A 26,524-nucleotide genomic window follows, 5' to 3' on the forward strand; every position below is an offset into this window, starting at 1 on the left:
CTGCAGGGGTGGTGCTTGCAGGCAGGAGCAGTGTGCAGAGACTGTTGCATCCCCGTGCAATCTGTTTGTAGATGTTGATATTTCTATGGTTGGTCCATAGCAGTGCCTGCACAGCCTCCTCTCCCCACAGGCTCAGGGGATCCAATCTCTCCTGTCTACTCCAGGCTGGAGCATGTAAGCAAGACACAAGAAGTAATTATTCAGCTCTACTCTATGCTGATTAGGTCTTAACTGGAGTATTGTGTCCAGTTCTGGGTGCCACATTTCTGGAAAGATGTGGACAAATGGGAGAAAGTCCAGAGAAGAGCAACAAAAATGATTAAAGGTCTAGAAAACATGACCTATGAGGGAAGACTGAAAAAATTGGGTTTGTTTAGTCTGGAAAAGAGAGAGACTGAGAGGGGACATAACAGTTTTCAAGTACAAAAAAGGTTGTTGCAAGGAGGAGAGAGAAGAATTCTTCTCTTTAACCTCTGAGGATAGGACAAGAAGCAATGGGCTTAAATTGCAACAAGGGAGGTTTAGGTTGGACATTAGGAAAAACTTCCCAATTGTCAGAGTGGTTAAGCACTGGAATAAATTGCCTAGGGAGGTTGTGGAATCCCAGAGATGATCTAGATAATACTTAGTCCTGCCATGAGTGCAGGGGACTGGACTAGAGACCTCTCGAGTCCCTTCCAGCCCTGTGATTCTGTGTGTGGGCAGTTGCGGCAATAATGGAGAGCTGCTAGGTGTGCTCACCATTCTGGGCAATCAGGAAAAGGCATTTCAAGAATTTGCAGGGCTTTAACGAGGAGGGGGGGAGCCTTCCGGTCTGCATGACCCCTGGCCAGTGGAGTTCACAACTGAGACCAGAGAGGTCAGTGTTGGGCATTGTGGGACAGCTGCTGGAGGACTGTTAGGGTCGACATAGGTAGCGCAGTGTTTACACTCATGTTGAATCAACCTCAACACGGCTTAAAACCGCTGGGGGAGGTGGTGTTACTATGTCAGTGTAATGGAGCGCTTACGTTAGTTGGAGACCAATTTAAGTGCAACTAGATCAACTAGATGTGCAACTAGATCAAGGTGGCTTATGTCAGCCTAACTTTGTAGAGTAGACCTGGGGACTGCTGATTTCACCCTTAACTCTTCACTTCCCTCCATCTATTATTCTATAACCTATTTGCACATGCATGTTCCAGTGCTGCTCTACTAAACTGCTTTGGGTGCTGTAGCAATGTGCCAAGACAGTGTCACTCTCCTGCTCCCGGAGGCTACTCAGTGAAGGTGCATGTGGCAGCAGAGTCTTGATGCTCATGCTCTGGGTTTTTTTTAGAGCTGGCAATGGAAGACTTACCTGCAGGGACTGTGCTGGTGAAAGAGGCAGAGCTCAGCCGCTGCGTGGAAGATGTGTTCAAGGTACGGTATTTCATCTGGATCTCTAATATGTGTAGCTGTTGCCTGAGGATTGAAGAGAAAACTGTATGTCAGGAGTCAGTCTTCAAGTCTGGGACCTGCTGAGCCACTTAGATGAATATTCTAAACTATAAGAGAACAAAATCTCCACTGCAGCCTCAATGCTGAAATAAGGCGGAGTCAGGGGAGCCAGGCCCACCCACTTTTTAACATGGGCATAGTTTAAAGGGACGGGGGGCTGCGTTACCCCCCCCTTCCCCAACTGCAAGCCTCGGGTAGGCACAGAGTGGTGCCGGCAGGGGCTGCATGAGGGAAGATAAGGTGATCAGCTTCCCCGCCATGAAGTGCAGCCCCTGCCAGCGGCACCAGCCTCTTCTCCGTGGGGAGGGCTGAGGTAGGCCCCCCGGTTCCCCACCCTGGGCAGGTGGAGGGTCCAAGTCTCCCCACAGCGGCCTAGGCTCCCTGGGTGGCTCTTAGCACTGCCCAGCTGGTTCCAGCATCTGGCCTGGCTGGGGGCGGGGCCTCGTGGCCCCACCACTTCTACCTAGGTTCCGGCACTCCTGGGAGGAGTCCATAAGGTCTTGTCTATGTAAACAATTAGTCTGTTGCAAGCTGGGCTGTGCATCCACCCTGCCATAGCCTCCAGCAGGCTGTCTGTGTGGACCCTGCTGACGCACATTAACAGTTTGATCTAATCCTCTTTGAAATGGGACTCGATCAAAGTGCATTTCAAACTGCTTACGTGCTTCAGCAAGGTCTATGTGGCCATACTGGATCAGACCAAAGGTCCATCTAGCCCAGTATCCTGTCTTCCAACAGTGGCCAATGCCAGATGCCCCAGAGGGAATGAACAGAACAGGGAATCATCGAGTGATCCATCTGTCGCCCATTCCCAGCTTCTGGCAAACAGAGGCCAGGGACACCATCGCTTCACCTCCTGGCTAATAGCCATTGATGGACCTATCCTCCATGAACTTATCTAGTTCTTTTTTGAACCGTGTTATTGTCTTGGCCTTCACAACATCCTCTGGCAAGGAGTTCCATAGGCTGACTGTGTGTTGTGTGGAAAAATACTTCCTTTTGTTTGTTTTAAATCTGCTGCCTATTAATTTCATTTGGTGACCCCTAGTTCATGTGGTAGGAGAAGGAGTAAATAACACTTCCTTATTTACTGTCTCCACACCAGTCACGATTTTATAGACCTCTATCATATCCCCCCTTAGTCGTCTCTTTTCCAAGCTGAAAAGTCCCAGTCTTATTAATCTCTCTTCATATGGCAGCCGTTCCATAACCCTAATAATTTTTGTTGCCCTTTTCTGAACCTTTTCCAATTCCAATAGATCTTTTTTGCGATTGGGCTACCACATCTGCACGCAGTATTCAAGATGTGGGCATACTATGGCAGACTACAGCAGGGTAGATTCACACCTTAGCTCGCTGCGAACTCATGTTCATGTAGACAAGTCCATAGAATAACCCTGTATCAGGTACAACAGAGGGGAGACTGCTACTTTTCTTCGTCTTCTGGAACTTCCACAGTGCTCCAAGACTTATTGAAAATCAACATCATGGTTCAGAAAGTTCCTGAGCCAGCTCTTGTAAAACTCTTGGATGCAAGTTATCTAGGCCTGCTGATTTTAAAAATGTCTAACTTTAGTAGCTGCTGTTTAACATCCACCAGTATCCCAGGAGGAATGGAAAGAGTGTTCACATCATCGTGTGCTATGACTACATCATCTGTTTTACCCAGATACAGAACAGAAATACTTATTGTTATACTTACTGTCAGGCTGAATACAGTTACAAAACAGAGGTAAAGCCTGTTAGGAGGTGTGAGGAAAAGAAACCTCACCGCTCAGCCACAAAGGATACACTGTTCTTTTTGGCTGCCCAGTGTTGCATTAGGGTGTACAAAGTCAGGAAATGAGACACCCAGCTTGGATGAAGAATTGATGGAGTGACTTATTGGCCAGGGATGCTTGTCTAAGTGCCCCTGGTAGAGTGGGCTGGAAAAAGGAAAAGAAGGCTACAGCATCACCTACCTCTGGCAACTGCGGTCGGCGTCGTCTCAGTCTTTTGCTTGGGACGATGGGGGTGAGCTGGGTTCTGGGGGAAGCTGGCTCAGTTTGGGCGTGCCGAAGCTAGCATAGCTAACTAATTTGGGGGTTATCATAAATCTCGCTTTCAAAGGACGTATCCAATACCTAAACCCTTCAGCTCAGATTTGAGTCCCCTACCCAAGGTCATGCTCAGGTTCTCATTGACAGATGTAAACACAGTACATATGCCATGTAGCCTTCTGTACACTGCAAACACCAGCTGTCCCCAAAAGGACTGAGGCACTGAGTTGCTTTCCCGGATTCTTGCAGCTGCTGGTAGGATCTCTCCTAGGGTGGAAGTGACCAGTGCATTGCCTCTGGCCGCTGTTTGGAAACTTGCGTGGAGTGAATGTCTCCAGGTTTTACTGTGCAGCCGCCCACCTCACAACTGACACCTGCCAGTGATCGTGTGGGCAGCCTCAGGAGTGGCACCAAACGTTCTATGGGGACAATTCTTTCCTCACTCCTGAAGACGTTTGCCATCCAAATCAGGACTGAGGCATATGGATGGAGTGAAACGTGTGGGGAAACTTGAGCTGTTTCTGTCACTCCTCTTCATGGATAAACAGGAAACTTCCGTCTCCAGGGCTGTTATCTGATACCTTTCCCTGGAACTAAACTTGAGTATTTCAAAAAGTGTGAATATTTTACAATGAGGGTAATTAACTATTGGAACTGATCAGGGACGTGGTGGTTTCACCATTGCTGGGAGTTTGTATATCTAGATTGGATGTTTCTTTTTAGAAGAGATGCTCTAGTTCATCCAGAATTCATGGACTCGATACAGAGCTCCCTGAGTGAGGCTCTATGCCTGTGCTCTGCAGGAGGTCAGACTAGATGATCACAATGGTCCCTTCTGGGAGGGCTGGCCCTAGACCAATTGGTGCCCCAGGTGAGGAGTGTTTTTAGTGCCTCCCCTTCATTTGTTAAACTTTTGAATACTTTTTTTTTTTTTTGCATTTGTAGCCTATTTCACAACTTTGATGCACTCTTTGAATGCATGATTTATCCCTGTCATTATAAGATGATGATTTGCACACTAGGATCTGTAACCCTATATTTATTTATGCCATATATAAGCAAATAAAAAATTGTTTCCTCTAAGCTCAGAGAAACTTTTTACTTTTCAGAGTAACTGAAATGTACTAACATCAAGAGATTGAACTGTGCACCAATATTGGGTGGACCAGTATTAAATAGCGTTACAGTAGGTGACAGCCTTAGAATGTTAACCCTTTGTTGTTTTGTTTCAGATATTTTCCTATCAAATTTGCCCCTTGCTGCAAACTAGATTGCAATTGAGCTTTTTGCTTCCTATGCTGAGCTCCTGAAGGCTTCTTCCGGGGCACCTTTTATTTTCTACTGGGGAAAACAGACCGTATTAGGGAGAGCAAAAGTCTGTGTTCAGCAGTCTTAGAAAGTCATCAGACATTACGTGTTAAGCCTGGCAAAAGGAGTAACAGTATTTTTTGTTGCGTAGATAGAGGTTCGATAGATAGCTCGGATGTCTCATTAAATATGTCCTTTATTAGTCGCTACTTACTCGTCAAGTCTTAAAACACACGTACACTTTCACAATTACACACTAAAACAAGGTTCACAATATCGCAACTGGGCTGTCACTTAACTTCAGTTCGTTCTTGTATTTCACTGACTGACTGGCGCCACCCTGCCCCTTATATACCTGCGAGGACATGGCTGACAACGTTTTAGGAGGTTCGAGCAAAATATAGTTCTGCAAGTCTGGAAGGTTCCACGAGATTCTACGAAGGTCTAGAACGTTCTAGGAAGTTAGTGAAAAATGAATCCACATACAGAATACCTGGAACGTTTTATTTTAAATGTTCTATTTTCCCTTTTGCCACTAACAACAAAAACAGGCCCCCGAGCCTGGCACCCCCTTAAGCTGTCACCTGGATTGCCTGCCCCTAAATCCAGCCCTGCCTCTGGCCTTAAAATCATGAAAAAAGATCTGCAGTGGAAGTAGTTCCAAAAACATAGAAGTGAATCACTTTAAACTCCGTCTAAAGCTTCATTCTAGCGGCTGGGAGCAATCTCCATTTCTATTGTGTCTTTGTCAAGCTGAAATCTGTCAGGGGTTTCCCAGTTTTAACCTTCCCACAAGAGGGCTAACAGATCTTAATTCCCACAAAACCTAGCTTTTACCATCTGTGCTTACCCAATGCTTGGCAGGAAACAAGTATGGGTGTAATTCCTCTTTTTCATGATGCATTCCTTCCATCTGGGGTAGTACCTCTCAAAACATTGAAGGAATAGTGAGAAAGAAACATAAACTTCTCTTCATCTCTGCCACTGTCAGTACGTTTTCTCTTGACGACAGAAGTCAGAGAAGGGGGGAGGTCAATAGTATAGTGCTTTCCAGATTCCTGATCCCATTGGATCCCCTTGGAGCAATCCTCAGTGTAAGTAAGATGCTGTCCCATGTGCAAAGGAAAAAGTCATCGCTTAATTCTAAATTTAAATTCAGCTTTGAAGCAATGGGCTTCATCTTACTCTGCAACATGTGGATTCCTCTGTGTTGTGTAATTTCAGCACTGCAGACAGGACCGGCACCAGCAAACGAAGCACGTGCTTGGGGTGGCACAATTCCAGAGCCGGCCCTGACTGCAGACAAGTAATCTGGTCAGCAGTCATCACCCATTTTTCAGCATCATTACCAAGCAGTGTAATTGACTAATGTGCTTTCAACACCGGCTGCTGCATGGTGTAGATCAAGAGGAGGAGAATGAGCTGGCCAAAATTAATGGTGATTGTGCCAAGTGCTACCAAAGCTCCCTGGAACAGGATGGTTTTCCTGCTCCAAAGCACAGGGGGCGCTCTGGTTCAGGTTATAAGAGATAGGGGATCAGGCAAACTCAAGAGGACAGGAAAATTGATGGAAACATGAGCTTCCTACCCCTGTCCCTGTCGGCTTTTCCCAATAACTGACTGTCTTTAATGTTAATGCAGAAATCTCAGCGGGCAGGGAGGACAGTGCAGACTCAGCGTCTGATGTGGCGCTCCTCCCTCCAATGATTGATTGTTCTTGAAGCTGCTGCTAGAAAACTGCTCAGTGGCATCGATTGCCTCTTAACTGAAGTGCCACTGTGATGAATGCTATCCGAGGGATTCAGATGGGCTCTTTGGAGTACTGGTGGCTTTGGGTGTGGTGGTCTGTAATGCAGGTCTCCGGGCTATGGCTGTGGAGAGGAACTAACCTTCCCTTGTGGTGTTCTCTTAGGTTGTTAAAGGTAAATTGCATCCATTTGCGCAGAACTATGTCCAGAAATCTGATGTGGTAGAGAGGTTGGGCAGGTATCAAAGGCCTGGTCCCCACTAACCCCCCACTTCGGACTAAGGTACGCAAATTCAGCTACGTTAATAACGTAGCTGAATTCGAAGTACCTTAGTCCGAACTTACCGCAGGTCCAGACGCGGCAGGGAGGCTCCCCCGTCGATGCCGCGTACTCCTCTCGCCGAGCTGGAGTACCAGCGTGGACGGCGAGCACTTCCGGGATCGATCCGGGATCAATTTATCGCGTCTAAACCAGACGTGATAAATCGATCCCAGAACATCGATTGCCTGCCGCCGGACCCTCCGGTAAGTGTAGACGTACCCTTACTGTCTTCATCCCCTCCTCCCACATGTCACTTCTGCCCAATGAAATGCTGCAGAGAGGGTAAAAGGGGCAAATGGCCACGTTGCCAGAAGCCTGAGTTGCAGCCTGCACAGTCTACGCATGCAGGGCAGTGCTTGGATCGAGATGGAGCGTTCCATGCTGAGACCTGTAATTGATGGCGGCAGCACCTGCGCCGTGTGAATGGTGAGAGAGGCAGCAGTGTAGAGCCCCACGGGCGTCCTTTAGCCCCCCAGGTTGGTGTCGGAAGGTGTGGAACAGGAAAGCCCTAGTGGCTCAGCCCAGGTGTGATCACAACAGCAAATGGCCTCTTTGGGTCTGGCAGAAAACAAGATTCAAACTCATCTCAGACTGTTACCAGTCTGCAGTGAGCCAGGCCTGAGGCTTAGCCACGTGTCCTGTCGGGGGAACCTGCTTTCTGCTGTGAGTCCCAAGCTCCGGACTAAAAGGGCAGTGTCTGGAGCAATGGAGTTTAACTGCAAGAAGCTAGTGATTGGATCTTTGGCAGAAGCCTTGGCAGTCTGAGCTTTTAAACCAGGGGTAGGCAAACTATAGGCCGGATCCGCCCCACCAGCTGTTTTAATCCGGCCCTCAAGCTCCTGCTGGCTTGCCCTGCTCCAGCCGGGGAGCAGGGTTGGGGCCGCTCCACGTGGCTCATGGAAGCATTGGCATGGCCCCTTCTGGCTCCTACATGTAGGGGCAGCCAGGGGGCTCCGCTCTGCACGCTGCCCCTCCCCCCCCCCCCAAGCGCCGCCCCCCCCCCCCCAGCTCCCATTGGCTGGGAACCACAGCCAGTGGGAGCTGCAGGGATGGCACCTGAAGACGGGGCAGCGTGCAGAGCCACCTGGCCGCGCCTGTGCATAGGAGCCGAAGAAGGGATATGCCGCTGCTCTTGCAGTAAGCGCTGCCCGGAGCCTGCGCCCCGAGCCTCTCCCTGCTCCCCAACCCCCTGCCCTAGCCCTGATCCCCCTCCTGCCCTCCAAATCCCTCAATCCTCACCTGCAGCACCCTCCTGCACCCCAAACCCCTCATCTCCAGCCCCACCCCAGAGCCTGCACCCCCAGCTGGAGCCCTCACCCACACCCCACTCCCTAGCCCAGAGCCCCCTCCCACACCCTGAACTCCTCATTTCTGGCCTCGCCCCAGAGCCTGCACCCCAACCACAATTTTGTGAGCATTCGTGACCCGCCATACAATTTCTATTCCGAGATGTGGCCCTCGGGCCAAAAAATTTGCCCACCCCTGTTTTAAACGCTGTGATTGGAGCATCGTTTTGGGTAGTAATGACCAGTTATAACTAGCTGGCAGGCAGAGACCAGTCAGGGGGTTACTCTGTGGCTGGTGTTCAGTATGGAAATGCTTCTGGAGTGCAGGGTGGATCCCTCATTAATGGCAATGTGCTTTAGTCCTGGCAGCAGAGAGATTAACAGCAGAGACTTCTGCTTGCAAGGGTGCAGGTTTTTTGCCTAGCAAGTATCATTTGATGCTAGAGTGGGAAATGCTCCTTGGGGCTTCACCAGGAAGGCTTTGTATACCAAAGATGCTGGTTAGGAAGCACGGCCCCACAGGGATTAGCATGGGCAAAACACTCTGCATCAAAACAATAGGCCAATATATTATCCAAAGAATCTCCTCCTTCCTCACCTAAACTGCCCTCTCCTCTGGGCTGGCATGTTGCATCTGACAGGCAATAGCAACACTGGAAAGTGCGCTCTGAGATTAGATCCAACTCTAGGAACTGCTGCTTGCCCTCCAGCTGCCAGGGAATCTGGAGCTGGGAGAATAGTTTGGTTAAAGGAACAGTATCCTCCAAGCAGGCTCGGTTTCCCAGCCTGCTGAGTGGAAGGTCATTCAAACAGCTTGCGAACAGGGTTGATATTTTATTTGCCTCTTCCTGGCACCCTCCCCAGTAAAAAACATGTTTAACAAACCCACACACCTGTTAATTTGAAATGTACCTTAAGAAATGCGCACTCTGAAATCGTAACTCATCAGAGCTTTTTATTTGTTATAGCCTTCTGCACTGGGTGTCTGTAGAGTTATTGCTTTAACCGCAGCCATCTTGTGAGGGTTTTTAGAGAAATAGTTCAAAACAAACGTGTAAATTTTCAGGATCTCTCTCCCTGGGCTTTGGGGCAGGGAAGGGAGATGTGGGGTGATTTGTGTGGCTGGTAACTGGGGGTGCTGAGGGTGGTTATGGTCGGGGTATAGAGCTCTGGGTAGGTGCCTTTTGGCAATAAAGGGAGGGAGGAGAGTGTGTCACTCTGAAGTCTCCTCAAAGTGCTGCCTGTCAGCAGCCAGAGTCTCACGGGCCCTCTGCCTTCTCCTTGGCTATCTCACTCAGCACATAGCAGCCCAGCTGTCTTCCAGCCTTCGCTTTCGAGGGACTGATCTGTCTAACAGTGGGAATTTGACTCTGGGTATGTTGGGCAGTGTGTTTATAAAGACTTCAAATCCTGCAGTCTGTAGTGTTAATCCCCTACCCCTGAGTGATAGCTGTCCTGAGTAACTGGCTGTAATATACGAATAGCATGAAGCCCTACTGTAGCTAGCTCTGGCAGTTCCTAGATGACTCTGGAGAAGATGGTGCTGATGAAGGCTGCTTTCAGTGCTTAATAGCAAACAGGAGTCTGGTGTGATCAAGGGATGTGGACTCAGAATTGGAAGGGCTGGGAGCAGTAACCTGCACAGTATATGTTCAGAAATCAGTCCCTACCAGGCATGCATGTGCCTTTCACCCTTCCCTTCCTCTGCACTCCAGGCAGACATTTGACCCTTCTGTCTCCATAGGTGTACGTGGTTGGGAATGAGCCCTCTGACATGTTACTGGAATCCTTGCAGCCATCTCTGGGAGTGATTTTTTCTCTCTATTGTTTCACCAAGCAGAACGTGTCTCACTTACGGTAAGGCATGTGGCAAAACTCTTCTGCTAGGTAAAGTGGGGGGTGTAATTAGTTCACTGTCTGGTCTATGTGGAACTGAGTAGGAAGGAGAGATCGTGGTTGCCCAGGGACAGCAGAAAGCCGTGTGTGTGTGTGAAGCGAGGGGCTTGGCTGGGTGTGGGGTGTTTTGTGTGCAGGTGGGATTTAGGGACTGGAGAAAACTTTAAATAAATTCCAGTATATGGACCTGAATGTCCTTGTGCTCCACTGGCTGTTTGAAGTAAAGGTCATTTGTTTCCCATTTGAGCTGATTCCCTTCTTTGCAGAGGTGCACAGGACCTGCTCCTCTCCTCACCATTGTAGCTTTGTTCACACTGAGCTCTTTGTTGAGTTCTCCCACCCCTGGAGTAGCACCAGTACAGTGCGGGCAGCACGAGTGCAGACCAGCTGCTGGTGTGTTTGCCACTTTCCTCTCGGCCTGCTCCGAGCAGGGTTAGACAACAGTTTGAGAAACACGTTGCCAGGAGGTTTACTCAAGCCCTTCCACCATTACTAATCCCAGGAGGGGCACAAGGGCTTTGACGAAAAGCTCTCTGGAGACACAGCCTTTGCCAGCAGAAAGACGACATTAATCATTTCAAAGGTGCAGGGGAACCTCCTTAAAAGAATGAAAACAACCAACTAAACCAGCTGCAGGGAGAGTGGGGCTACCAGGGTGCTGTATCTTTCCCAGAATTCAGCAAACGTAACCGAACTGCAGCTGCCCGGCACTGGTCAATCTTCCAGAATATCTGGCACCTTCATGAAAGGTGGAGCTCATGCAATCGTTACTGAGTTACAGGCTATCTGTCACCTCACTCTCTTCCCAATGTCCTCCTCTGATGCCTGGGTGCAGGAACAACTCTGTGCACTGAGTGGGACTGCAGGCAGGCTTCAGGCCCAGCAGCCACTAATCCCACGAGGGGTCTGTGTGGAGGTGGTCTTTATTGTGCATATTCACTTTCATTCACACGGTCAGGCTTCTCCATTCGTTGCTGGGTTGAAATCTTTAACGACCCAGATCCTTTCACATCTGAACTGTGGAGGAGCAGGAGAAGCCATTGTGATGCCTTGCAGCTGCCTTATAAGCGCACATAAAGAGCTGTCACCTCCTTGGGGTTTACTGTATCTGTGAGACTGCACAGCGGGAACCTTCCAAGGTGTGTCTGTGGTCACCTGCCATCTTCCCGGTGCCACCAGCTCGCTCTGATGGTGTTTGCTGTGTATCGGAGCTCACAAAACATCATTGTTACATTGCTCCATGTGTCTGTTACAAGGCACCATGCCAGTGGTAGAAGATGGACTCTGTCATGGCCTCTCTTTCTTGATAGCTCACCATGCCAGGAGATTTTATTATGGGTCTTGGAGAAGTCAGAGAGAGAGGTGGCGCTCTCCACGCTGGAAGGGTTTGCAGGACTGGGTAGAACCATGCAGTTTCTCCATCCGCTGTGCCAGTTTCAAGTAGCTGGTGGAGGTGGTGCCATGATCACTGTCAAAGAGACCATCAGGTAAGAGATTACGTTGTGACACTGCGTTAGCAGTCTTACACTCACTGCCTGGCGTGCCTTCAACTGTCGTCATTCAACACCTCGGGCTGTTTTTTGGCTCCGCCAGTAAGGGGTGCGCGTGCAGAGTTCCACAACGTGCAGAATATGAAAGTGGGGGGTGGGGGGAGCTGGGATGCTGTAATCCCTGTGGAGTGTCACCACTGGGCAGGGATGGACAATTGACTTGGACTGAGTGCCAAACTCTAGCAGGTGAAACTTCCTGGATGGCCTCAACTTTACAGGCAAACTGAGCCAAACATTGCTGGAGCAATGAGGTGTGAAGTTGGAGGAGACTTTTAGCCCTGATACACCTACAAAACCAGTAATAAAATTCATGTTTGGCTTTTATTAGCATTATTAATTTCTTCTTGGGAGCCCTTTGGCCTGTGGCTGGATGACTCAGAGGACTGAGAACAGGAAATGGCCTTTCACTCCTGAATCACTGGTTCAAATTCTGACCAGACAGGTAGTGGCTGACGTCATCACGGTCTAATGCAGGGGTGGCCAACCTGTGGCTCCAGAGCCACCTGCGGCTCTTCAGAAGTTAATACAGCTCCTTGTACAGGCACCGACTCGGGCTGGAGCTACAGACGCCAACTTCCCAATGTGCCGGGGGGTGCTCACTGCTCAACCCCTGGCTCTGCCACAGGGCCTGCCCCCACTCCACCCCTTCCTGCCCCCTCCCCTGAGCCTGCCATGCCCTCACTCCTTCCCCTCCCCTCCCCGAACCTCCTGCATGCCATGAAACAGCTGATCGGGAGGTGCAGGGAGGGATGGGAAGGCACTGATCAGCAGGGCTGCCGGTGGGTGGGAGGTGCTGGGAGTAGGGGGGGGAGCAGATAGGGGGGCTGCTGACGTATTACTGTGGCTCTTTGGCAATGTCCATTGGTAAATTCTGGCTCCTTCTCAGGCTCAGGTTGGCCACCCCGGTCTAATGGCTGATCAGTTGCATGTGTGAAATGAGTGGAGTGGACATCTGGCACCATTAGCATGGTACTAATTGACCCCCTTGTTGACATCCTCTGTAGACTGACTGAATGAGCCATAGTGACTGAACTCTCTCAGTACTCCTGGAGATGGTCCCTCCAGAATAGGGTCAGGCACGTTGGTGCCTGGCGTTACACGGCCATTGCCCGTGCTCTGTCTGCTTTGAGGGTAAATGGAAGACTGCAGGCTCCAGCACTGTCCAGACAGAGCCCATCACCAGCTTGGGGCATGCATCTATGAGCCAGTGGAAAGAACCAGGAACTCCTGCTTTGTCACTGGCCTGCTGTGTGGGCAAGTTTGGACTTGTCGGCGCACAGACTTGCATCCATTTAGTTAAACTGGTGCAGAAGCCCATGTGGCTGTTCTTATTCTGGTATAGTTTAAACCTGTGCCTGCAACTCGAATGAACCTGGTTAGAACTAAAATAAGTGTCACAGGGGTTTGCGCAGGTTTAACTAAATCAATTTAAAATCACGGCTTAAGTTAAACTAGTGCACCTTTGCATGTCGACAAGGCCTTGCTTCCCCTCTGTGTATCTATTTCCCTCTTTTATGGCTGGGGAAACAATTGTAGGGCCGCTGCATTCGTTAATTAATGCTCATACAGCTCTTCGCAGAGGAGTTATGTATGTGCTAAATATTTTGTGTGCATAGATTCCGCCCTGGTCATTCCTGCAAAGGTTAATTAGTGAACTGAATGCTCAGCCATTTCAACTTCATCACCAAACTAAATGATATTTAATCAGCTGCCTACTGGCTGTCCCCTTTCAGGGCGTGCAGCACAGGGTGTTGCTGTAACTGGGAGTTTGCAAAAGCCTGGAAGGGATGAAACAGTGTAAACGCTGCCCCAGCTTCCCCTGATCAGGAGTGACAGCTGGGCTGGGAGGGCATGGGAAATACCCAGACACAAAACGGGACAGATAAGCTGAAAGCCCCTTGGGCATTTGGGACTTCACGTTGATTCTGGAGCATGGAAAACACTTCTCACCCAAGGCTTGGCTCATTACCGCTTGAAACCACATTATAAACCTAGATGAGATAGCCAGGGTCCCAAACACTGCAGTGCCAGTCGGGATGGGAAGGAGTGGCTCTTACACTGGGGAGATACTAAATACAACTGAGAACTCTTCCTGGAAGTGTTTGGCACTGCTCCGTGATGGCGGTAGGAGAGCTTCGCTTGCTGCAGTTACCTGCTAGATCTGGAGCATGGGTTCACACCCCAGCACTCTCCCTCACAGAACACGGACAAGGCTCTGGCATACAGCAGCAGATTAGGGATTCTTCTGGGAGCGAGGTCGTATAATGCTGTTGACCAAAGAGACGGCAGACAGACCCTCCTGTTGCAGGCATACCTTCAGCAGCCTGTGGGCTCTTCCATTGGGGTTGGGAGTGATTTTCATGCTTGTTTGAGTCTTAAAACCAGATCCCTGACTTCTGACTAGCTTAAACAGCACCCAGAGTGGGCTAGGCAGCGGGGGCCACTGTTGATCTTTAGAGCCCTGCGTGCTTCTTGCATGAATAGGGACCTTAGTCCTGGTGCCCAGGCCAAATTCCATCTTCAAATAACATTGTCTCTCTAACGGTTTCCCTGCCGTTTCTATTGGATATGGTATTCTCTGCTTCCTGCCATGAACTGGGTGTAGCACTGCTGTGTGCTGGCTGCTGCATCTCAATGGGGAGATGGAAGGGTGCCCCTGTGGAAGTGTTCTGGAAATCCCTACAGCACTTGGGGATGAAATGTGCCAGGGAAATGCTCTTGCCAGGGGTAGTTCAGAAACCGACACCAGCGAGACTCTGGGTGGGTTCCTGTCGGGTGAAACGTTGGCTGTATTTCAGTGACGAGGAGGAGGCGCTCTACCAGAAGGTCTCCTCGGAGCAGTGGCAGATGGAGCAGTTGGTGGACCTGTTGACTCACTGCCAGAAGAGCGGCTTAGCTGGAGACTTCTTCATCTGCTGTTTAAAGGTAAGAGGCCACAGTCTGTTAGCAGCCCGCGCGGGTGCAAGGGTCCAGGAAGTGCCTTGCATTCCCAGAGGGTTAACTTTCACGTGCCTGATGGTTCCATGCCGCATGTGGGGAGGGTACTGGAAGAAGGGGGACGTTCCACTTAAATCTCTTGGGAAAGAGCCGCTACAGGTATAGGGTAGCTATATCTCGCGAGCGTTCCAGCGCCAAGCCCTGAGGAGGCGCATGGAGTCCTCAGTCTGTGAAAGGGTTAACCCTTGTTCTGACGACAGGAACGTGTCTGAGTTGAATGGTGGGATTTAGGCTGTGGGTAATCCCTACCTTGCAGACTGCCACTTCCTTGGCTTTCAAGAGGGAAAGGCACTTCCCCAGCTCCCTGCCCTGCGTTTCCTTTTCTTCCTGCAGTTTTGTCTCCAGCCTAATCACTGCCATGGTCCCTCCTCGGAGGGCCAGGCTTTGCTCTCCTCTGCTGCCAGGCAGAGTGTATAATCCGTGTCCTGCTAGCCCCCTTTGGGGTTGGTGCCATGCTTACGGCCCTTCTGCTGTGCACAGAGCGCTGCGCTCCTTTGTCTGGGCCTCTTCCAATGGCCTTCATCCTGTGTATGGATGGGAAGGGGCACCGGCAGCATAGGGGCATGTAGGAGGGCTCGGCCGAGGCTCGTCCCGCTCCGGGGTATCCCACCGTCTCGCAATAGTTCAGTATGAGCCCAGGCCCTCGGTCAGGGCGGGGCAGCAAACACCCAGTCAGGAGCTCAGGCTTCTGAGCGTCTGGGTCGAGGGGGAGACGGCCACCCGTGAGTAGGGTGGCAGGGGGGACGCAGGCCCACCCACTCCACTGCGTCCCAGCCCGGGGCCCTAGCAGCGGCAGAAGACTTGCTGCTGTCAGTGGGGATCCTGACCTCAACACACTGACATTGGTTCTGGCAGTGCTGTGGCCAGACCAGGATCGGTTGCCCCCGGGCTACTTCCGGACTCCCCCTTCGTAAGGTACCTGGATTAGGGCGGTGTCCTCGGAGGTTTCCAGAACCATCGGTTCCTCCAGGTAACTAGCGAAGGGTAGGTGCGGCTGCTCCTCGGGGTAGCTGGCGAGGGGGAGGCGCGGCTGCTCCTCGGGGTAGCTGGCGAGGGGGAGGCACGGCCTGCCGGCGTTCCCCAACCTGAAGCTAGACCACAGGCATCTGGCCTTTCCGGCGGCTGGCTTGTAAGTGAGCTTTGCAGCGGGGCTCTTCTACTTCCTGTCCTGCGCCGTGACCTCTGGGGGGGCGGGCGCAGGACCCACTGGCTCCACCCACATTGGTGCTAGGGGAGACTTGTCCCTCCGCGGGGCTATGGGGTATCCCACTGCCTCGCTACAGGGCACTTCTGTGGGAAGTAAGTGGGGTGCCCAGGCCACGCAGCCCACCACCAGGAAGCCCTTCTAGACGTGTTCAGCAGATGTTCCTGTTCATGTTATAAATCAGGAAATATCCAGTTAAAATCTAGTTTGCTAGAGGTCAAAGGGTCCCTGGTGTGTCTGAGGCAAGCACCAAAGCAAATGGGCAAGCAAGACCCTGGCAGGTTTACAGCCCTAAGTGACCATCCTTAGGGGAAGCTTTTAGTGTTCCTTCCCCTGCTATGTGCGAGGAGGTCCCCCTCAGCATTTGGGGCCGGTGATAGCAGTATGAGGAGAGGGGTGGAAGATCCCGGGCCGGGATAACAGAACCAGCGTAAGATCCCTTTGGAGAGCTTGGGCTTTAGGAAAATGGCTGGAGAAGAATCCCCAAGGCCTCAGTGCAGCTCAACCTGCCTCGTGGCACCTGGATGGAGATTCTGGGCTAGGGTGAGGATGGCAGCAAAGGTTTGAGGCCTAGCAGCTACTATAGTAGAATTGGCTGCTCTGTGATACTGATGTGCTCTTTAAATCTGACCTTGTTCTTGGACGGTAGCTGCTGGCCAGTTGCCAGCTGGGTGACCCCAGCTGTGTGGATGGGGCTGTCATTGCCGGTGGCCCACAGACCGATTTCCTGTATTTAGCTCTATTTCTGACTGTGCTGTGCACTCCCCTCCCTGGCAGGAGCTGACTCACGTGGCTGAAAAGGATGAGGCTGTTTCAGATGCTGTTCCCCTCTCCTGTGAGAGTCTGGTGGAGCTGGAGCAATACCACAGTCAGCAGCTTGTGGGGCAGAAGAAGAAGCTGCTTGTTCTGCAGCTGGTGGCCATGCTGTGTGAGCGTGTCTCAGACACCGTGTTCACAGACGTTGTCCAGGTAGGTCATGGCAGAGCCCAGGGGCACGGCACTGGCAACAGCACTGCACGTGGGAAATGCCATCTGACTTGAGGCTCACAGAACGACCCTCAGGTGGGTCCTGTGTAAGTCTTGGGTGAGACTGCAGAGTGTGACATGACGTCAGACGTGGCTACTGCCTGTCCGTTGACTGAATCCCATGCACTGAGGTGAGGGTGCAGTGAGGAGCGGTGTTCCCTGTGTGACTACAGGGGAGAATAGCCTGCAATCTCAAAGACTTCTGCTTGGGAAGATGAGATAGCAGTAGCTCTGAGCTTCCCACAGCCAGCACTTCTACGCCATCCACTCACTGGGGCTGAGTATCTAGAGCAGTGGTTCTCAACTTCTTTTTTCATTTGTCGACCCCTAAAAGATTTCAAATGGAGGTGTGGACCCCTTTGGAAATCTTAGACATAGTCTGTGGACTCCAGGTTGAGAACCACTGATCTAGGGGACCTTGCCATACTTGGTGCTCCTGTACCATTTCCAACAGCACCTTCTTCTGGGCTAATAGGAGTGCCAATATTTTTTCCCAGCCCCTTGTTCCCAGAGCTAGCTGACCTTCCATTCGCAGTCTGAATAATATTGGGAGAATTCAGAAGCTCCCGTGTTACTCAAACTGCAGAGGTGATCTGAGCTGCTGTTCGGGGATGGAAGGAGTTCCGGATTGGTGGAAATGTGATGTGGTGACCAGATACCCTTTGCCCTCTTGCCATGGGGCCCCAAATGGGAGCTACCCCAAGAAGGTTACTCTGAATTGAAACCCCTGCATGAAGTATGAATAGCCGCAAGTCTTACATCCCCAGCACGAATCAGCACTGGGGTGCTCCGTGCTGTCTCTGCACCAGCGGTTAAACCAGCCTCTTCACAGAGTTGTGCTGCACCATGGTAATGTCGAGCTCCATTAGAAATACAGGAAGCTAAGGGAAGATCAAAGGTTTGGGCTGCCAAATGGCGAAGGCCAAAACCAGTCGGGCAGGAAATGTGTTTGTGTTTTTAAAGCTTCTTGCAGAGAGCTGTGAAACATGGGGGGAATATCTGCCCCTATTCTTGACGGCAGACTCGGCATGGAGCGCGTGAGGTCTAATCCCCTGGCCTGGTTTATTCTGCATAATTGGGGAGTGCTTTGAGCAGATGAAATGTGCCTAGAGAAGGAATAATTGTTGGGGGCTGGAAACCCTGCAGTGTGTTTCTGGAAAAGACCAATTATTCTTGATTGGCGGAATACTCCAAATGATGACAGTGGGGAAGGGCACAGTTTGGGCTGCAGAGCGCTTGCAGTCAAAGACAGCCTACAGAAAAGGGGAGGGAGCAGAATTGTCTCAATGAACGTATTTGATCCACGCTGAACTCCTGCTTTGCCGTTTGACCCCGTAGCTAGCCATCATGACTTTGATTTGTGCTGGTGTTAACCTAACCCTATTTTACTGAGCTTTCTAATTGTTCCTTACAGGATATTTTAAACCCGGTCCTTTCTTAATATTTTGCACTGTTTAATCCCTACCCATTCTATATTTACCTGGTTAATATTTCAAGCCCTAGCCTTTTCCTAATATGTTTGAACCCTTAATCCTCTGTCATCCCTCCCAACAGTGATCAGCTGATGAGTCCAGTGCCCTTTGCTTCCCAGCACCTCCTCTGTCCTTGCCCACTTCCTACCCTTTTGCTCTGCACAAATCTCTAGTCACCTGCAGAGACTGTCAGTTTGCTCAGGTCAGAAAGGGGTAGCTCCTGGGGGCTGCTAACATACTGATCCCTGGAGATCTTGCAGGACTCCTGCCCTCGGAGAGGCCTGCTAATGAATGCAATGAGCTGCATTATCATCGTCATCCAGGGACTGTGAAGGGCTGCAGTAAAGAAGCAAAGAAAAATTCTGCTTCCCTTGGAATAAAGGACTCGGAAAGCCTTGACAGAAGCCAAGCCACCGTTGCTGTTTATAGCCCAGTCTATCAGTGTGTGCTTTTTAAGGAGTTTCTAGCTAGGCTTTGGGCTAAAACCTGCTATGTATGACTCAGGCGGGGGATGTGAGTGTTGTAGTTTAAGTATCAAGTTTCAGAAATATCAGTTTTTTGTCTCAAGTTTAAAGGACTGGAGGGAGGGGGAAGGCCTGTTGGTTTGGCTGCAGCCTTGCGTTCCTGGTGCTGACAGCCAAGTCTGCTTGTTAAAGTTAAAATGGCCAGAACGTTGAGACATAATATTGCTGAGGTGCTTTTCATAGCGAAGAAAATTAGACAGGCCAAGCTCATAATATATGAGCAGCTACTGGGGATTCATATCTCCAGAAATACTTCGAATTTGCTAAAAGTATCTCTCAAACTCCTATGGCTTCCTGGTGCCCACCAAGTGAGTTTATAAATAAATTAAGCAAAGCCGCGCTGTCTCCTCTTCCTCTGGAACTCCCAGCATGTCCGGCACTGGGAGCTCTTTGGGGCAGGAACTGTCTATTTTTGTTTATGGTACAACACTGAGCACTGTGTGAGTGCCAAACAAAGAATCAGAACTTCCCCTTCCAAGTAAATACGTCTTTCTCTGGCTCCCCTGGTAGAGCACCACAGCTCCTGTAGTGTGCAGTGCACTGCAGCCAGCCTTCCGAGCTGTGGGCCAGCCCATAAGGGGTGCAATACCGTGGGTGTGGTGATAGAGCTTGGCTTAAGGACTGAAGAATTATTGTCTCTCTAACTGGAATGATCTTTCCTTTTCTTCTGTTCCCTAAACTCCCTTCCCTTCCCTTTGGCAGGTGGTGGAATTTGTGGCAGTTACATTGCAGCGGGCATGTGCAAGTCTCGCCCAGGGTTCAGAGGGCACTGTGGAAGCACAGACTCTGAGCATGTCCATGGGACTGGTGGCTGCCATGCTAGGAGGGGCAGTGCAGGTAAGCCAGGACACAATGGGATGTGTGCATCTGATCTGAATGCATGAAAGGGCCTCTGGAGCCCCTGACCAGCAATGCAGGCTGCTCTGGCATATGCATGACAGCCTGTGCATGGCTGAGATGCAGCACTAGAATTGCTGGAACTGGATGGTTAGTTTAGATCAGATCATTTTGAAAATAGAGACCCTTCCCACTCCTGTTAAAGTGCCTTGCCCCTTGGTACAGACATGGTTTCCCTTCACCAGGATGACACTTAGGCTGTGGTTTGGATATTACAATGCTCCCGTCCCTTTTCTCTCCCCCACGTCTGCTAACTTTTGTCTGAGAGTGATGCCAAGAAATTGATTCATGCCATTGCATCAACTGGAGTGGGCTAGTGTGTAATGTGCGAAGGATGTAGCTGTGTTGGAACAAAGGGACCAGATGATTCACAATTGAGCTGTCTACCAGTTGCTATTTAAGCAGCACCTTTGCTCAAGAGGTTTCACTTGCACCTGTTTTGGAAGCATTTTCACGCCATCACGCAGGTCTTTGCACTGCTTGGATCCTACTTCATTTCTCAGCCTCTTCCTCCTTCAGTTTGTTCATTTAACCAAGGTCTCTTTATAATGTGGGTGTTTCTAACAAAAAAGCCACCAAACTCTAAATCTGTGAACAGACCCAGTGAAGGAGCATGGCCTGGGTGCATATTTAGTCAGACGACTACACTTCTCCTTTAGTTGAGTCTGTAAATCTTCTAAAGTATGAAGAGGATAGTGATCCTGTATGTGCCTTGTAAGGTACACGGGAGGGAGCCCCTCTGGGACACACCTTAGGGGTTCTGCTGCTGGGGAAGGCAGAAAATATTTTCCCTAGCTACACAACTCTTAAAGCATAAGGGAGAATAGGGCCCTGTCTTGGGACTCCTAGTGTCCAGGGGACAGGTTGTTCTGGTGATATTTTGCCACTTAGTTCCAGATTATGGAGTTTACATGTACACCTCTACCCTGATATAACGCAACCCGATATAACATGAATTCGGATATAACGCGGTAAAGCAGCGCTCCGGGGGGGGGGGGCAGGGCTGCGCACTCCAGTGGATCAAAGCAAGTGCGATATAACGCGGTTTCACCTATAACGCAGTAAGATTTTTTTGGCTCCAGAGGACAGCGTTATATCAGGGTAGAGGTGTACTTTGCATGCCAGCAGCTTCCAAGTCCTGGAGAATCAACCTGCTCCTGATGTGTGTTTTCTCTAAAGTAAATAAACCTAGGAAATGGCATACAAAAAACTCTGCACAGCTCAGTGCTCACAAGTCATGAAGTACCAGTTAGTTTCATGCAGAACCCTGACTCTACCACCAGGTATAGGTGATCTGAGTCTCTACGTGATCGCATTGTATTCCTTAAATACTCATATTTTTTTAGTCTGAGATGCTCACGTGTAGCATCTTGTAAGTGCATTACTCTGTATATGTCTGTCAGTCCCTGAAAGTCACTTACATGAAAAGTACACAATAAATTAAACTTATAGGACATCCTACCAATTAAGCAGGCACGGGAATAATAGTGAACATTTGCTGAGCACCTAAGTTTGCAGCTAAATTCACTTTCTGGTCAACTGCCTCATTCTCTGAATTATACCAAAGGCAGGCTGACCTGCTGGTGGAAAAGAGAATTTGTTGTATCTGTTTGCGCACTAAGTTACTAAAATAAGTAACGGAAGAGGAGACCCTTTCAGTGAAAACATTCTGGACTGTCTTGACAATGAAGTTAGTGGAAGTGTGAAAAATGGTACATGGTGTCACGTGTGTAAAGCAGTGGAAATCTTGTATGAAGCTATGTTAGTTCAGCAGTAGCCTGTGATCATGTGATTAATGACTGTATCATGATACATGTGCATAAGGAGAAGACAAAGTCCATTCTCCACTCTCTGCCAAATCCCAGCATTTTAGGTTGTCAGTGGGACTGGGTGGGGGCCTGGATCAGTGTTCACGTCGCACTCCCCGGCAGTGCCCAGCCCAGACTGGGGAAGCTAATGATCCAACCAGCGGACCGAATTTGGTGATGAATCCTGCTCACTTGCCACCTGAGGCACGTTGTGCATATGCTAAGAAGTAGGACTGGGTATCTAATATTGACTTTTGGTTGTGTGCATGGGGTTAAACTGATCGCTAAATGTGGGGCTGGGAAGGAATTTTGCCCAGGGCTTGGCAGGGTTTTACCTTCCTCTGAACCACTGCCCAGGAGTGTTCCACTCGCATAAGGTGGGCATGTACCATGATTGGTTTCTTTCCCTTTTGGTTGCAGGGGAGCCTAGAGCACTGCGGGCCATTGTCCCTCCCACTAGCTATGATCTAAACCAGCCAAACACCATGTAAACTCAGAGCAGAAGCTGACTCTCTGCCCTTTCTGTTTTGCTTTCTCACCTAGACTCCTGCTTTCCTTTTGGGGTCTTCTCATTGATCAACTGTGCCTTACCCTCCATCCTCTGGCATGAGCATCACCTCCTCAGATGCAGAGAATGTGCATTCTCGGTCCATGCCCCTGACCCGCAGTGGGTGAAGTAGTGGAGCAGGGCTCCACACTTGTACCTGGGCCCACTCCTAAGTCAGACCTGATTCTCACTAGCCATTGTTAATGGAAGCAACTTAATGTGTCCAAGTCAATTGAACGAGAAAGGTTTCCCAGGGCAGATGGTGGTTGACATCAGACATTTAGGTTGACATTTAGAGCCCTGCAAATCTGCGAATATTCGCTTTATATCTGCGGATATCTGCATCTGCGGACCATTTTTGAAAATTTTGTATCCGCGCAGGACTCGGAGTTTATTGTCTCAAATGGCCACCACAGAGGATATTTATCTTGGTTTTCAATTAAGTGTTTTGCACAATTGTGCGAAAAAAATCTCCTGAAGCCACTGGCAAACCATCAAGTTCACTACTCGAGTCTTTGCTTTCCCTGATCTAATGACTGAATTTTGAAACTGTCAGTCCCAGGATATTAGAGAGACAGGGTGGGTGAGGTAATATCTTTTATTAGACCAACTTCTGTTGGTGAGAGGGACAAGCTTTCGAGCTCTGTATAAGCTTGTCTTTCTCACCAACAGAAGTTGGTCCAGTAAAATATATTACCTCGCTCACCTTCTCTCTGATTTTTGAAATGCAGTTCAGTGCACGAACTTCTCTCCATCCTCTCCCATGTCCTGATACATGCTGCTAGCAAAACCCCACAATGCCTCTTGCAGCTCTGACACATTGCTACAGCTTCAGAGGGAACTTCTACCCAGCCACACTCCTGAGGCGCTTAGGCACAGTGCATTCCCCAGGGTAAAACGGGGCTTGGGAGGAGCGTGCAGAGGACAGCTTTGTGATCTATCCTTGTGTTGCTGAACCCGGTGGTTCTCTCATGCCTCCCTGCCCCTGGCCTGCACATGTCCTTTGTGAGGTCGTAGCTCTTGTGCTCCCCCTGCTGGCGCTTTGCCAGAGCGAGGCAGGTCAATCAGTGCTGCTCGTTAAACAAGGAAGTAAATGAAAAATGCACCTTAATCTCTGCAACCTCGAGAGAAAATATTTGTCAAATGGGAAAGGACGTCCTTGGTGCAGCAGAGAGTGAAAACCAAAGTAGGTGTGAGAGCCCTGCTCCCCGAGTCTCCCCAGCATCTGAGAGGCTAAAATCCCAGGCATTGACAATGCAGCCTTATTCGGAAGGTGTTGAGGTCTCATGATTTCAGCGTCGGGATTGGGAGTTTGGATTTCTGTGTTCTATCCCTAGCTCTTCTCCGGACTTGTTGCGCGGTGCTGGGCGAGTCACCTCCCTGGGCAGGAGCTCAGTTTCCCAGCCAGAAGAAAGTGGATAATAATATTTATTTTCCCATCTCCCAAGGGGCCTGTGGAGCCTGATTCATCCAGTCAGTCCTAAAGCTCAAACATTACTGATGCCAAACAGGCATTCCGAGCACATGGGCTCTGCTGCAGGAGAGATCCGGAGATGGTCTGTCTCCTGCTAGCTTGTTGATTAGGGTGTGCAATCACCTGAGGAGTGATAGGTTTCTTGAGCCTCTTGGAGATCCTTGACCTGATAGTAGAGTTTTAGGGCCAAGCAGGCATCTCCTGGATGGACTGGAGGCAGTACTGGGATTGGCCCTGGTGGTGGAGACAGGGGATTGGCCCAGTCCTGGGAGATGTGACGCAATCCTTTGGGATTGATTTTTGCTGCCTCCCCCCAGCTCCTGCCCTCCAAAGTCTTCTTCCTTCCTAGTTTCTTTTACGGTGCTGTGTGCTAATTCCAGGAAATTGCCACTTGGTTTATTTTGTCACGCACAGAGCAATTTTCTCCCTCAAGTAGCATCTTCACCCTTTGTTGAGGTCCTTTCAATGGATCTGTTGAGGTGTTGGCTACAGCAAAGGCACTTGGTCCAAAGTGGGGAAATGTTATAATTCTCACCTGTATTTCTAATAACACTGACAGGATGAAAGTGCTGGGTTATTTAACAAGTAAAAAGCTATCCACTGGGAAGCAGATTTTAAATCAAGATTGGATCTTTTTCTAACCAGTATGGTCTAGTTCAAACAGGGATGAATGCAGGAAAGCGCCATGGTCTGTGTTATACAGGAGGTTATAGATGAGGTGATCACAGTGGTGCCTTCTGGCCTTATACTCTGGGAATCTCCAGTCTGTGAAAAGCGCTTTGTGTCCCAGTTCACGTTCATCTCTGGCATGTGCTTTGGCGGGAAGGTGACGCACTTGCTGTGCTTTAGAGAACTGTCAAATGATCCGTCTCGTTGCCTCGTCCTAGCAGACACGTTGGTTTCCTGTACATGACTCCTAGCAGATACTGAGGGGCAGACAATCATTTGTTTTGATTTACAACATACACAAATGGCTCCTAATCCTGGGATCTGGGCACCTTTGTCATAAGAGTCATATAAAGGTTGAACCAGCAGCTGCTCCTCACCTCTAGGCAAGAAAAAAATAACCAAAGATTAATCAAACCCCAAACAAATACCCTCTTCGCACAAGTGCAGGAGATCGCTTGCATTCACTCTGAACCTGGAGCATGCTGCCAATCTGCACATCACCATCTGCACTCATGAAACTAGCCCCCATCTCTCTCCATCCTCAGAAGCATAGGCAGAAGACAGGGCCTTGCAGAGTGTTGTGATAGTCACGTGCAATTACCTGTGCACACTTCTACATGACCAGTTTGTGATCTGTTGCATGTGCAGCTGCCAGGGGCGGCTCTATGTGTTCTGCCGCCCCAAGCACGGCAGTCAGGCAGCCTTTGGTGGCATGCCTGCGGGAGGTCTGCTGGTAACGCGGATTCTGCAGCATGCCTGCGGGAGGTCCACCGGTCCCGCGCCTTCGGCGTACCCGCCTCTGAATTGCCACCGAAGCCGCGGGACCGGCGGACCTCCCGCAGGCATGCCGCCGAAGGCTGCCTGACTGCTGCCCTCACGGCGACTGGCAGGCCACCCCCCGCGGCTTGCCGCCCCAGGCACGCGATTGGTGTGCTGGTGCCTGGAGCCGCCCCTGGCAGCTAGTCAAGTGACTGCTCATACAACTGCACCTGCACATCGCATGTTCCTTTTTGTATGTGCTACAGTGAACATGAGGCCTGAGTAAATGCCTCATGGGAGGACGTTCCCCCGCTCAGCGGAGCTAGTGCTGTGGGGCTGAACTGCACTGCAAGCAGACTGGCAGTGTCAGTAGAGGATGTGCAGGAGAAGGAGCCAGTGAGGCTTTACAGAAACCAGTCAGACTACTTACTGCTGTGTCTGAGACGCTGCATGACCAGACGAGGTGTTCTGGGCCTCCTGTAGCCACATCCCTATGTGAGGATGGTAGGGAAATGTGAAAAGCTGCTGTCCCACCCCACTCAATGGTCACACTTGCCAGTTTGGGGCACATTATTATCTGATCCATCAGGCTCACACCCACGCTGTGCAGTTACCGAGGTTTCTTAATAGAGTCAACTCCATTAGACTGTCTCCCACCACTCTCTCTCCCGGGCCCCTCACCCAGGGGAGTGTTCTCGGGAGCTGCTGTAAGTCAGTGTGTCCAGCTCTCATTTTGAGGCCATGTCAGTGACAGTTGTGTTCTTCTTTCAGCTGAAATCGGGTGACTTTGCCATCCTAAAGCAGTTGGTGCCCCTGTTGGAGGAGATCTCCCGCATTCATCCTGAACCTGTCATCCAGGAGCTCGCTGCTGATCTGCGCATCACCATCTGCACTCATGGAGCCTTCTCCACCCAAACTGTTGGCACTGCTGCCCACAGCACCCTGGGGGAAAAAATAGGGTCAAGCAGGTCAGAAAGACAGACCCACGCAAACCCCACAGAAAGTCCTGAGGACAAAACAGCCGGGCTCAGCCTGGGACCACCACAGAGTAATGAAAATTGCAGCCACACAAACAGCAGCATGGCCAGTAACCCCAGTCCTGAAGGAAAGAATGGGGAATCCAGCATGCAGAAAGAGTGCCCCGCTGGGACTCCTACAGCAGCCCACAGCCCACAACCGCTTCAGGAGCTCCTCTTATCAGCATATGACCCTGAAATCCCAGTACGGGCAGCTGCCTTGCGGGGTCTTTCCCGCTTGATAGAGCAGAGGGATCCAGACGGACTTCAGGCTCAGGAGAAACTCCTCAAGGTAGGCAGAACTCGGGACTAAAGCTTGCTACAGATCGTGTTTGTTTAATGTGCAGTTTCCCTTCTGACACTGTGCCATGCTCAACCTAGTGTCACACTTACAGGCTTGTCTTCACACTTATTACATGACAACACACCTGGGACAACGTGGGCTCCGGGGGAGTGACTCAAGTGGGCCGGACACATGTCTGGGAAGAGCACGCAGATCCCTCG

General features: G+C 50.3%; 1 protein-coding gene across 17 annotated transcripts in view; it reads left to right on the plus strand.

The window, feature by feature from the left end:
* The window catches only part of TANGO6 (transport and golgi organization 6 homolog), a 94,827-nt gene that overhangs the window by 26,110 nt on the left and 42,193 nt on the right, over positions 1-26,524 (plus strand). For 15 of the 17 annotated variants that reach the window (XR_010592633.1, XR_010592634.1, XM_065567397.1 and 12 more), the window contains 7 exons: positions 1,319-1,401; positions 9,926-10,038; positions 11,388-11,564; positions 14,426-14,552; positions 16,606-16,797; positions 19,553-19,687; positions 25,776-26,312. Coding sequence is in view for 15 of the 17 variants with exons in the window: in XM_065567397.1 (XP_065423469.1) it covers positions 1,319-1,401; positions 9,926-10,038; positions 11,388-11,564; positions 14,426-14,552; positions 16,606-16,797; positions 19,553-19,687; positions 25,776-26,312 (1,364 nt within the window). In the remaining 2 variants the exon portion in view is untranslated. The remainder of the gene's footprint in view (positions 1-1,318; positions 1,402-9,925; positions 10,039-11,387; positions 11,565-14,425; positions 14,553-16,605; positions 16,798-19,552; positions 19,688-25,775; positions 26,313-26,524) is intronic. The other 2 variants (XM_065567399.1, XM_042852051.2) reach the window with 1 other exon arrangement.

Source organism: Chrysemys picta, chromosome 14 (genome assembly GCF_011386835.1).
Source record: "Chrysemys picta bellii isolate R12L10 chromosome 14, ASM1138683v2, whole genome shotgun sequence".
Lineage (NCBI taxonomy): Eukaryota > Metazoa > Chordata > Testudines > Emydidae > Chrysemys > Chrysemys picta.